At 36.8% G+C, this 12,555-nt stretch overlaps 1 protein-coding gene across 9 annotated transcripts in view; it reads right to left on the bottom strand.

Moving 5' to 3' along the window:
• HACL1 (2-hydroxyacyl-CoA lyase 1) overlaps window positions 1-12,555 on the bottom strand; it is a 39,362-nt gene that overhangs the window by 19,394 nt on the left and 7,413 nt on the right. For all 9 annotated transcript variants that reach the window (XM_070493124.1, XM_070493128.1, XM_070493126.1 and 6 more), the window contains 7 exons: window positions 10,903-10,980; window positions 9,981-10,075; window positions 8,276-8,388; window positions 6,047-6,182; window positions 3,402-3,507; window positions 1,894-1,977; window positions 328-429 (listed from right to left, as the gene is read on the bottom strand). In XM_070493124.1, the coding sequence (XP_070349225.1) occupies window positions 328-429; window positions 1,894-1,977; window positions 3,402-3,507; window positions 6,047-6,182; window positions 8,276-8,388; window positions 9,981-10,075; window positions 10,903-10,980 (714 nt within the window). The remainder of the gene's footprint in view (window positions 1-327; window positions 430-1,893; window positions 1,978-3,401; window positions 3,508-6,046; window positions 6,183-8,275; window positions 8,389-9,980; window positions 10,076-10,902; window positions 10,981-12,555) is intronic.

Here is a 12,555-nt window from a genome sequence, read left to right as displayed (position 1 = left end):
AGTAACTCACAGGCTGAAACCCTTCCAGTGCCCACTTTCACAAGAAGCTTCAGGTCTTTTTCAAGGAAAAGTGGCATATTTATTGTTATATATATTTCTTGACCATTTAACATGTGTTAAACTTTCCCACCAGTTTTATTAGGTTCCTATCTTAATGTTCACAAAGTTTTTGAGAGTTATGCCCCTAAACTCTTTTTCCCATGAGCCCTGTGGTTTTACTGCATGATTTTGCATAATGCGGTGATTTTCAGGAATGCGTATCTCACGACAGAACTGACTGAACCATGAACCCGAAGCGTTCTTGACTTTCTGTGGGTCCCGTATTACCTTGGTTACAGCTTCATTGCTCTTCATTTTTTCTCTCAGAGTTTTCCACCACTTGCTCTCTGGAGGATACTGCCACGGTGTTCTATCAAATTGTTCTAAAAGCTAAAAAACACAAACTTTTTCTTTCTTTTTTGAAAATAAACTTAAATCATATTAACATAAAAATCTTTCTTTCTTTCTTTTTTTTTTTGCTGAGGAAGATTTGCCCCAAGCTAACATCTGTGCCAATATTCCTCTATTTTATATGTTGGGCAGTGCCATGGCATGGCAGCTGACGAGTGGTGTAGGACTGCATCTGGGAACTGAACCTGGGCCTCCATGCACTGAACTCAACCATCAGGCCACAGGGCTGTCCCCAAAATGCCTTCTTAAAGAAGACAATACTGCTATACTATCCTTCCCTTCACATCACTTATACTCTTTGTTTTTCCTCTAGGCAGCAAACAACTGATAGACAATAAACAGGTAAGATGGAAAGCTTTTGTTTGGGTCAGTGCAGACTTCTGCCAGATGCTGGGATTGCCACAGAACAGAGTGGAAGGGCCACCTCCTCCACACCACACAGCCAGGGGCTTTTAAGTCCTCCTCAGGCTTTGACATGAGAAAGAAAATCATCCCCTCCATAGGACCCTTGCAGGAAGGCTGACAGCCCCAAATACCTAGGGATTCCCATGATACAGACCAAATGCTTCGGAGCATTCTAATATGTGATTGGGGACCGCAACCTAATATTGTATAATCTTGATAACAATACCAATTTGTATCCAAAATCAAGTGATAAATATGACTATATTTTATCTCCTGTCACAGTGAGATGCATAAATTATGTACAAATAATAAAAATCTGGACAAGTCACTGATTACAATTTGAAGAGTTAAAAATCTCTTTATTGCCTGAAGAAAGACTAAGCTGGATTTTTCCAGTACATAAAGCCATTTCTTGGCTGTAAGTTCAGTTCCTCTGGACGCTGTATTATAGTTTTTCAGGTAGCTGAATCCTACTTAATAAATCACTATTTGCCTACTGAATGCCTTTAAATTTTCAATCACCTTCCAAAAATGTTCGCTTAACTTACATAAAAATGATAACAAGGAGTTGTATATATAAGGAGTTATATACAAGGAGTTGGATTTACCAAGTTCCAAAGTTATACTTAAGAATAGCTTTCCAGGGGGTGGCCCTGTGGCCAAATGGTTAAGTTCACGTGCTCCACTTGGGCAGCCCAGGGTTTCGGTGGTTTGGATCCTGGGCGCGGACCTAGCACCGCTAATCAGGCCATGCTGAGGCGGCATCCCACACAGCATAACTAGAAGGACCTACAACTAGAATATACAACTATGCAATGGGGGGCTTTGGGGAGAAGAAGAAAAAACAAGATTGGCAACAGGTGTTAGCTCAGGACCAATCTTTAAGGAAAAAAAAAGAATAGCCTTCCAGAATAAATTTTGTTTAAAACAGATGTTAGTAGACCTGTTGCCAAGTGAATCAAGATGTAACATTTTCAAGAACTGAGTATTCCCTAAAGACCAAGCCACATAAACCAAAACCCAGGCAAAAGCTCTTACCTGTTTAGTGACAGCATTTATGTCTCCTAACAAAGTCACAGCAGGTCTTACATTATTCCCCAATTCTTCTGCACAGATATCAACCTAAAAAAGAGACAAGGCTGAAGAACAAGCCATGTTTATTCTTAAAAATCTTTAAGAAGTCAATTAAGGCTGAATAAATAAACTGTATACATAACATATGATAAAGAAATTCTGATATTCAAGAAGCTTCTTAACAAAAGTAAAAATCCATACAACTTTTCTGAGTATCATAGCTAGTACAGAAACCTCACCATCTTCTCTCATTTTAAAATTTACTCTGTAGAATTTTGGTATTTTTCCATTATCCCTACAGGCATGCATTCGACTTGATCAATTATAGTTTTGAATCTAATCAAATAAAGCTGTACTTAATTACACTGGAATTCCTATCTAGAGCAGGAGTTCTCAAATTTGAGCTATCAGAACCACCTGGTAGGCTTGTTAAACTGTAGATTGCAAGAGTCCATCTCAGAATTTTGATCTCAGTAGGTCTGGGGTGGGGCCTGAAAATGTATATTTCCAACAGGTTTCCCAGGTGGGGCTGATGCTGCTGGTCCAGGGACGCAGGAGTAGAGAACCACTCCTAGGGCATAGCATGATTACTTCCCATTTCCCAGAAGCTCCATTTCTGAATGGCCACGGGCAAGCGAAAATAGCTTGTGTAAGGAGGAGTAATTTAGCCACCCCAAAGGGGATGCACTTTATTCTGTAATCAAGAGGGACAATCAAGAGGTGGGAGCATCTTCCAGGTACAACCCAGGTCTTGCTTGTTTGTGGTTTTAGTTTCCAATGGCCCCAGGAGTAAAGGGACTATTAGAAGTTGACTTCTGAAGAAGTAAAAGGTAAACAGGGAGAAGATAACAATTGTAGCTGTCATCAAATATCAGACACAGTCTGTACACAGTCTGTGTCAACAGGTTTGCATGCCGCTATGTAGGCAGTACTTGCCACAGCAGCAAGAAAAGTGGCTTATAAACAGGGTCACAATGATACAAGAGTCATCGGGGGAGGTCACAGTGAAATCCAAACACCCTGTTTAATGACATGTAAAAGCAGCATTGTTTAGAGATTTCCAACCAAAAGGTGTTTGAAAGTTTTGGCATCTAACAGAACACCTCAGTCCCTAACAATACTGAATGTTTTGTTCTAATCTACCATCCTACTTAAAGCTCTTTTGTCTACCTTTTAAATATACTTAAACTATGAAGAAAAGGCAAATTATACTTTTCAGACTATTTAAAACTTGATTTTGAAAGGTTTTCTGGTTAGAAGGAAAGTAGGACGTTATGTTTCACAGGTTTGAAAAGGCAGCTTCCTTTGGAATCTGTAATTATGTTAGACAATTTCTAAAATTCCACTTTTGTAAAAAGACAAATGGCTCTTTACAAAAGCCAAGAAGAAAGCAGAGCTGATCATGGCTGAGAGGGAGAGCAGGAAACTACAGATAGCTCTGATTTTAAAGTTCTCCTCTCCTCTCTGAGTACCTGGATAAACTTCACATCTGGCCGAAATCGTGGAGGCAGTCCAAAATGCAAAATCCAATTTAATCTGGCACCAAATAACACAATTACATCAGCAAACTGCAAAGCCCTATTAAAAAGAAAAATCTGATGTAACACAAAAAGTACATCTATATTTCTTATTTGAATTATTCTGTAATTAATTTCTAAAGTACTTAGAAAAGTCTAAATAATTTGGAGCTTACATTAGTGTTCAGAATCAGCTTCTGATTCATATACTGTACTGGTCCCGTGGGACCCAATTTAACAAAGAGATAAAAACTACAGCTGGAAGGATAGATTTGTTTACCGATACTCTAAAACCCTTGAAAGTATTGATTCAATGATTTATAGCCCCTTGCAATCTTTTTTACACTATTAAAGTCATTCATATTATATTACCTTCTTAAAATTTGGTTGGAACAAAGATAAACTTCAGCTCAATGCAAGTATATATTAAAAAAACCCCTTAGTAGTATAAGAATTAATTTGGTTACTATACAATGTATACTAATATGAAAAAAAAGTAAAGGTGTAATCTATACTTTTACACATTAAGGTAGAATCTATTAAGATAGCAATAAATGAGCAAATGTTACATTTTAAAAATCGTCAAAATTAATTTTAGTGAGTGCATGAAAATACGAAAAACACCAAATGCATCATGATGGCAAACTGTGGAGAGGGAGGGAGGGAATGAGATTAGGAAAGATATGCAGGGGAACACAAAGGAGTCTATAATCTTTTATTTCCTAAAAAAATAAGGAACCCTAAAGCAATGATATATTACTTATTACATTATATTTGATAAAGTTGAGTGGTGGTTACATAAGTGTCCATTAAATTATTCTCTCTTCTTGTTTGTAAATTTAGAATATTTCATAATAAAGAAATTTCAAGAAATTAAAGGAAAAAATGTATAGCTTATTAAAAAGTGTGTTTTAAAAATCTAAAAAGAGGAGACTTCTAGTGCCAGCCAGGATTGGGTAAGCCCACTACAGTCTAGCTCTCTGACTAATTACAACGGAAAACTCCCAGCGAAAAAGAAAATGCAACTACTTGAGAATTCTGAAAAGTAAATAATAGTAGGTGGACTGGGGAAGGGTCAAAGAAGTGACCCACACAGGAGGTGAGCTTCCAAGGGCTTTGTCTCTTCCTTTCATCTCCTGGCTGTTACTCAGGGCAGCTCTGGGTGTAGAACTGGAGGACAGTAAAAGCTTTGAGAGAGAAACCCTGTCTTTTTGGCCAGAGGATCAGGAAAAGGGGCCCTGCAAGTCAGAGAGCATGGGGAAAAAAGCTCAGATTTTTTTTCTTTTTCTCTTTTTGTCCCTCCCAGCCACGCTCTGAGGGCAGCTCTGTTGCATGGCTGCATTGTGGTAGCTCCCAAGCAGGCAAAACTCCTTTGAAGAGAAACTTCATTTTTCAGGCAAGAGGAACTTGGAAAAGGGGCCTCCCCAGTCTGAAGAGTATGGGGACAGTCCCCTTTATTTTTTACCTTTCTTTTTTTTCTGCCACCTTGCCCCAGAGGCAGCCCCAGTTGTGTGGTACTATAAAAGTCAGCAGCAAGGGCCAGGAAAAGGGACTTCTGGAAATCAGGGACAGGTGGGTACTATAGAGAAGAGAAAAGAATTCCCTAATGCTGGATATGAACTGCCACATGTCTGGGGCTCACCCCTGGGCTATGCATGTGTGGACAGGCCCAAATGAGCATAGCAAAGGCTCTGAAACTACTGCCCAGAGTAAGACAGAATTTGCATTATGAACCTAACCAGGCCAATTGCTTACTAAAAGAAACAAACAAAAAGCCAACATTCTACAGAAGATTTTAATATAACTTAGAATCTCACAACATAGTATTTAAAAATCTAGGATACAACCCCAATTAGTCAATACACAAAGAACCAGAAAAATGTGACCAATTCTCAAAAGAAAATATAATGAATAGATGCCAATTCCGTGATGACCCAGATGTTGGAATTAGTAAACAAAGACTTTAAAGCAGTTATTATAACTATGCTCCATAAGGTAAACAAAAATACTCTTGAAATAAATGAGAAGATAGAAGTTCTCAGAAGAGAAATAAAAAATATAAAAGAGACAAAAGGATTGAAAAGAATTGAACAGATATTCAGGGACCTGTGGGACAATAGCAAAATGTTTAATGTTTGTGTTATGCCAGGAAAGAAGAAAGAGATTGATCTAGAAAAAAATATTTAAAGGAATAATGTCCAAAAACTTTCTAAATTTGGTGAAAGATAAATTTACAGATTCAAGAAGACTAGAGAATTCCAAACAGGATAAACTAAAAGAAAACCACGTGCAGACATATCATAATCAAAATGCTGAAAATCAAAGATAAAGAAAATCTTGAAAGCAGCCACCGAAAAACAACACATTACATACAGATGAACAATGATTGATTCAAATGACTGCAGATTTCTCATTTGAAACCACAAGGATTAGAAGATAGTGGACAACAAATTTAAAGTGTTGAAAAATCTAAAAAGAAGCAGGTGTGCTTAAAATGACACAATTCTTTCAGAACTTCTAGATTCACTGAAATCACAAATAATTTAAATTAGCCTAACATCTACCAAGTCACTGTATTTAAAATCTGGAATGCCACACACCTGGACCTGGCAGCACCTACACAGTTTGGATGGTTGTCAGGAATAACACCCTTTCCCATGGGAGTTGGCAAAAAAGGCAATTTACATTGCTCCACCAGTTTCCACACAGCCTCCTCTGCACGGGCATAAGCCGCACCTACAAGAAACGGAAATTTATTGCACGTCTGTTAAGCTCCAGGCACTGTGACCCTTCAAACAGTTCATGTGAAATTGCTTTTAGAATTTCTCAACTATTCTCCTGCTTATATAGGGCTTAAACGCAAAACAAATTGTGACTATGGTTTTATCTTTGGTATTTTACAAGGTTCAAGAAAGCTATTTTACAATGTTTAAGAAAGCAATCGTTCTAATTCCTTCCCCTGCCTCACAATATTCCCAATTATTCTGAAGGATCACTCCATATTTGGAACTTACAATTCTTTATTGAGTCCCGGTATATAGTATAGTATACGGTCAGATTCAATATAATGCTTCCCCCCAATAAAACTACCTCAGAATCTTTTATCATACATGTAGAATGAAAAATAGTTCCTTCTTTTCATCCAGAAAGTTTCCTTATATCCTCCTTCTGGCCTCAATATCTTTGTCCATTCGGTTCTCTCTTCCTGGATTGCCCTTGTTTTCTTTGTCCACTTGGTGCCCTACCATCATTTTTTCAAGGTGTAGCCACAATGTCATCTCTTCTGGAGAGCCTTTCCACACCATCTACATGAGCAAATTGTTGCTGCTTCCCTTGAGAACCCACCCCACTATTCTATACACACCACTTAAGAGGATACCGCACTTATTTGTCACCCGGTCTATCCCCCTACAGGTAGGGACCACTATGTCTCTGTATACCTCCCAAATATTTTCTATAATCCCTGCCTTATCATAAGCACTCATCAAATGCTTGTTAAAGGAAAAATGAAAATTAGCATCCACTGAGCTCTTTCTATTTCCTTTGTCATTTAATTACAACAATAACGTTGAGGTAGTTAATGTCTCTATTTTCCAAGTGAGGTAACGGAGACTCAAAGCAGTTGTTCACCAAGATCGCAGAGCTAAGACGTTACACAGCCGCACTCAACTCAGCTCTGACTTTAATATTTTTCTCTTGTCCACCATCTTCATTAAAAATATTTTTAGTTTCTATTACTTAGTTTCTAATTAGTTGATAACTGACTAGCATGGTCATAGGTGATTCATAGCCCTTCAGTTCTAGAACATATAATAATACTATACTAAATTGCTGAATTTGATACAATACCTTGGGAGAAAGCAATCTGACAATGTGTATGAAAAGCCTTAAAATATGAATACCAGGGCTGGCCCGGTGGCGCAGCAGTTAAGTTTGCGCCCTCCGCTTTGGTGGCCCGGGGTTTGCTGGTTTGGATCCCAGATGTGGACCTATACACCGCTTGGCAAGCCATGCTGTGGCAGGCGTCCCACATATAAAGTAGAGGAAGATGGGCACAGATGTTAGCTCAGAGCTAGTCTTTCTCAGCAAAAAGAGGAGGATTGGTGGTGGATGTTAGCTAAGGGCTAATCTTCCTCCAGTAAATAAATAAAAATAAAAACAAAATATGGATACCTTTTAACTTAATTTTCTTTCTGGAAATCCATCTTATAGCCTAAATATGGAAAAAGCTTTAAGCACAAAGATGTTTATCACAGGTATTCTAAACAAACAAACAAAAACTGTCAAAGATTTAAATATTCACCAGCAAACTCTTGGTATATACATGAATAGATATTAAAATTTATATTTAGGAAAAAAATCTAAGACCATGAAAAAAAGTTGCTATAATGTTAAATGAATTAAATAGAATACACAACTATCTATACAGTATGATCACAATGTATAAAATATACATGCAAAAAGGAATAGAAAAGTACTACATATTAAAAATGGTTATCTTTGGATGAAGAGTTTTCTTTCTAATCTTCTGGATTTTCCAAAATTTTTTATAATGATCACATATTACTTTTATAATGGGAAAAACACATTTTACTCATAAGACCAAAGAAACGTAATTGATGATATTCCTTTAAAAGGGTAAGATCTCTGGGCATTCTAGAATGATTCTGTGATTTCAAAACTAATAAACAATGCTAAATGGATGAAGAGAACTCTTATTCCAATTTCAAACATTAGAGCAGATGTTCATAAATAATGAAGACAATTTCGAAACAGAATCATCATTCTTTCAAAAGCCTAGCAAGATTCAGAGTTCCATTCAACGCTACCTTTCCCGATGATGATAAGGGGCTGCTTGGCATTCCTAAGAACAGATGCTGCCATACACACAGCAGAGCCGTCTGCCATACTAACAGGAGGTGGCATGCAGCACTCCACGTACCTGGAAATAAAGAGTTCTGTTAATTAAAAGAGGCCAACTTTTAAATTGCTTATGTTCTTATTTTGCTCTTATTTTTGTTTCCTTATATCCTCCTTCATTGACAGGGAATTTGAGTTAATGGCTTTGCATTGTAGTAGTGGTTGTTATGGTAACAGTAAAAAACAAATTTAACATCTACTGTGTGCCATTCATTCTCATTTAATTTTCTAAACAACGAGCTCAAGGATTACCATTACCTCCATTTCACCATTGGGCAAAAAAAAAATTCAGAAAGTAAGTAACTTGCCAGGGTCCCCAAATGGCGTGTGGCAAAGACTGGATTGAACCAGGTCATTTTGTCTCTCAAGTCCATGCTTTTAACTACCTAACTATAATTCTACTCACTTGGTCAGTCAATGTTTTAGTACCAGGGTATGCATTAGTAAAATATTAAATCTGTCATAGTTAAGTATTTCTGGACACCAAGTCCTCAGTGTTTTATTTCATTTATTGTAATTAATAAACATTATACTGTAAAAACTTGGACATATAATACAAAAAAGGGACATTCAAATCTTAACAAAAATTCTAAAGAAGGCTTATAGAGGTAACTTACCTGAGGCTCATTTCTCCCTCCTCCCTCCCAATAATATTATTTTGATTATCATGTACAGATATTATGCAGAATAGATGTCCTTTTTATCTGACTCTCCCCAGTAGAAACTGCTCCTTGGTATACTGAGTGTAGAAATGCCCCCTTCTCTCTCTGTAGTCGCTAGAGTATGACTTGGTCCACGACAGCAGGAATGTACTAAATGGTACCCAGGGTGACGCATTAACCCAAGTACTCACCCTTACCAGGGGTGACTTAGATAGTGAAAAACGTTTCTTGTACTTATTGTTCACTCAATGTTTATTTAAGGAATAAGGGAACTTGGAAAATCATAGTAACATCTGATGTTGCAATATGTTAAAATCAGAGACAGACTAAAATGTTTTATGCTAAGCTCTAAGAATCCTTCAACAGCCACCTCATCTTTTGGTGAGCAGTGCCTTCTTTTTTTTTTTTTTTTTTAAATAGCTCAGGTTTTTTTTTTTTTTTAAGATTTTATTTTTCCTTTTTCTCCCAAAGCCCCCCAGTACATAGCTGTGTATTTTTAGTTGTGGGTCCTTCTAGTTGTGGCATGTGGGATGCTGCCTCAGCGTGGCTTGATGAGTGGTGCCATGTCCACGCCCAGGATTTGAACCGGCGAAACCCTGGGCTGCCAAAGCAGAGCGTGTGAACTTAACCACTTGGCCATGGGGCTGGCCCCCATCTCATCTTTTGGTTTACACTATGAAGACTAAATACCCACACTACATTAATGAGGATGTGTTATTTATGGTTACTGGAAGAATAATTTCAATGAGGAGTTCAGGATGCTCTAAGTATCTGATTTAGTAAATTATACCATTTTATTTAAGAGAATTAAGCCCTTTGGCAGGATTCAGTTTAATCACTAAATCATCAAAAAACAAAAGAAGATTAACTTATAAGCTGCTAGGTAAATTCTTGTTAAAAAGTAAGCATTATAACACAATTCAGAAAGAATGCCAATATAACTATTACTCACTTTATAGAACTCACATTCACCTTGAGGTCCACAATATCTGCAGGCATGTCAACATAGCAAGCACCTGGACGGCCATAAATACTGCTTCTCACCGCCTAAGTTTATCATAAATAGAAGAAAGTCTTTTGGGAATCTCAATCTTTATTATCATTTTCGACTCAGAAGTAACTTAAAATTATGAAATGACACTATTTAAATTTTCTAGACATCCTTAGTTGCAGAAATAAACAATTTCAGTTAAAATTGAAATGTTCTCTATTAATCTATATATTTTAAAAGATATTTTTGTTTAAAAGGGGAGAGATAAGAAAGAAATTACTCACTTAGGGCTTTAAAATTCATGTTCTATTACTCCTTAGTCTTAGAAATTATTCACTAGGCTCTGCCTGCCAAGTCTTTGCAACATACTTTTACGGCTTCCTAATCCTAATGATTTAGCAAAGTTCAGAATCTGTGACTTTGTCACATGTGTCAAATGGTTTCCATAACACATGCTTCTGAAACAGCTCAAATGTAACTCACATATAAATACTGGCTAAGTAAAATTAAGTTATAATATGCTGTTTGATCAAGTAAGAGATGGTCTCATGCGTTAGCACTAATTTTCAAAAATAATTCTTTTGCAAAAGTGTAATAGAAAGAGCACCCATGGTTTCACTTTATCTTTTATTTTTTACTTTTCTACAACTAAAAAAAAATTAAAAACTAAAGTAGAGAAGAAACTTTTTCAAAAATAATTTCTCTTTCTATAATTAAATATTTATAATTACAATGAACATTAAAATGTAAATATCTCTTTAACAATATCATTTTTGACTGCTTGAATATATTCTTGTTACTCATTCCACTGAGAATAAAAACACAGGTATGAGCAACTGAGTAAAACCAGTTGACCTGGAGGGCTTGTAACTAAATACTGTACCTTTTCAATAATAGAGGGAATAGCTTGTATGCTGCTTGGCCGGGCAGAGAACTTGCTATATAATCTACAAGTTTCCACCTAGATGTACAGAGAAAACCATTTCAGCTCACAAATCATATTACTCTCCTGAAGAAAGACAAAATGTTAAGTCATTACTTTCTATTATGTTTAGAGGAAAGATGGAGAAAATGTTATTACCTGGACTGTTTCTTTTTTTCTTTTTTTTTTCTTTTGAGGAAGATTAGCTCTGAGCTAACATCTGCCACCAATTCTCTTTTTTTTTTTTGCTGAGGAAGACTGGCCCTGAGCTAACATCCATGCCCACCTTCCTCTACTTTATATGTGGGATGCCTGCCACAGCATGCCTTGCGAAGCGGTGTGCAGGTCTGCACCCGGGGTCTGAAACAGTGAACCCTGGGTTGCTGAAGCAGATTGTGCAAACTTAACCGCTGTGCCACCGTGACAGCCTGGACTGTTTTTTAAAAGCCTATGCAAAGCACAGTCAACTTTCTGCCTCAGGATGAGTCAGTGAGCAAATCAAAACAAGATACCATTTTCCTTTCTCAGATTGGTAAAAATAAAAGAGTTAGATAACATTCAGCCTCTGTCACAACACAGGAAAACAGGCACTCTCATAAACTGCTGGTGAGAGTATAAATGGAAAGGAAGTTGACAATGTCTACTAAAAGTGAGGATATCCTTGGACCCAGAAATTCCACAGCCAGCAATACGTAACCTCATCTCTTACATCTCATTACAATAATTATCTATTCTAACATTTCTGCCAGTTTCCCTGTTATATATTTTGTTGCTGTGCTGTCTGGGTTATGTAAATTCAGTAGGATTAATTTTTCACTGTTTAATAATGTACTTTGAAGCATTAAATAGAAAAAATTTCTCTTGATATTTTTGATAAGAAATCTATGAAATAACTGGTAATGCTAGTTCCACAGGAGTGACAGAAATCTATGGAACTGTTGGTAGTCTCGTCCCACAAGCATGACAGAATTAAGATCACTCCCTAACCTTTTAATCTGTTCATGGTTATGTAGTTTAAAGTATTCCCACAAGAAACAGATATTTGGATTTTAAATCAAATCTGTGATCTTTCTCTTCAAATTTTTAATTTCATCTAATAAACTATTCTACTATTTTCCTTTCAGGGAAAAATATTTGCCATGGATATATTATCCTCTGCTTTCTTTTTCCATCTATAAAGTTTTTGTAGTAAGTTTAAATTTCCTTTTAAATATCTTCTCTACTTATTTTTCAAATATATCAACATTTTTTAAATAACTGTTGTTATCCTCTGCCATTAACTAAGTAAAACTTCAATTCCTTTGTTTTTTGGTTTTGTTTTGTTTTTTGTTTGCAGGGGAAGATTCACCCTAAGCTAACATCTGTTGCCAATCTTCCTCCTTTTTTCTTGCCTTTTCCCCTCCAAAGCCCCAGTATATAGTGGTGTCTAGTTGTAAGTTCTTCTGGTTCTTCTGTGTGAGCCGCTGTCATAGCATGGCTACTGACAGATGAGGGGTGTGGTGCCATGCCTGGGAACCGAATTTGGGCTGCTGAAGCAGAGCGCACAGAACTTTAACTGCTAGGCCATCAGGGTTGGCTCTCAATTCCCTTTTAAAAATATAAAAATATAACTTT

The sequence above is a fragment of the Equus asinus genome, chromosome 21 (assembly GCF_041296235.1).
Source record: "Equus asinus isolate D_3611 breed Donkey chromosome 21, EquAss-T2T_v2, whole genome shotgun sequence".
Taxonomy (NCBI): domain Eukaryota; kingdom Metazoa; phylum Chordata; class Mammalia; order Perissodactyla; family Equidae; genus Equus; species Equus asinus.
Note: the sequence above shows the minus strand (reverse complement) of the source record. Positions and strands in the feature narration are given on the sequence as shown.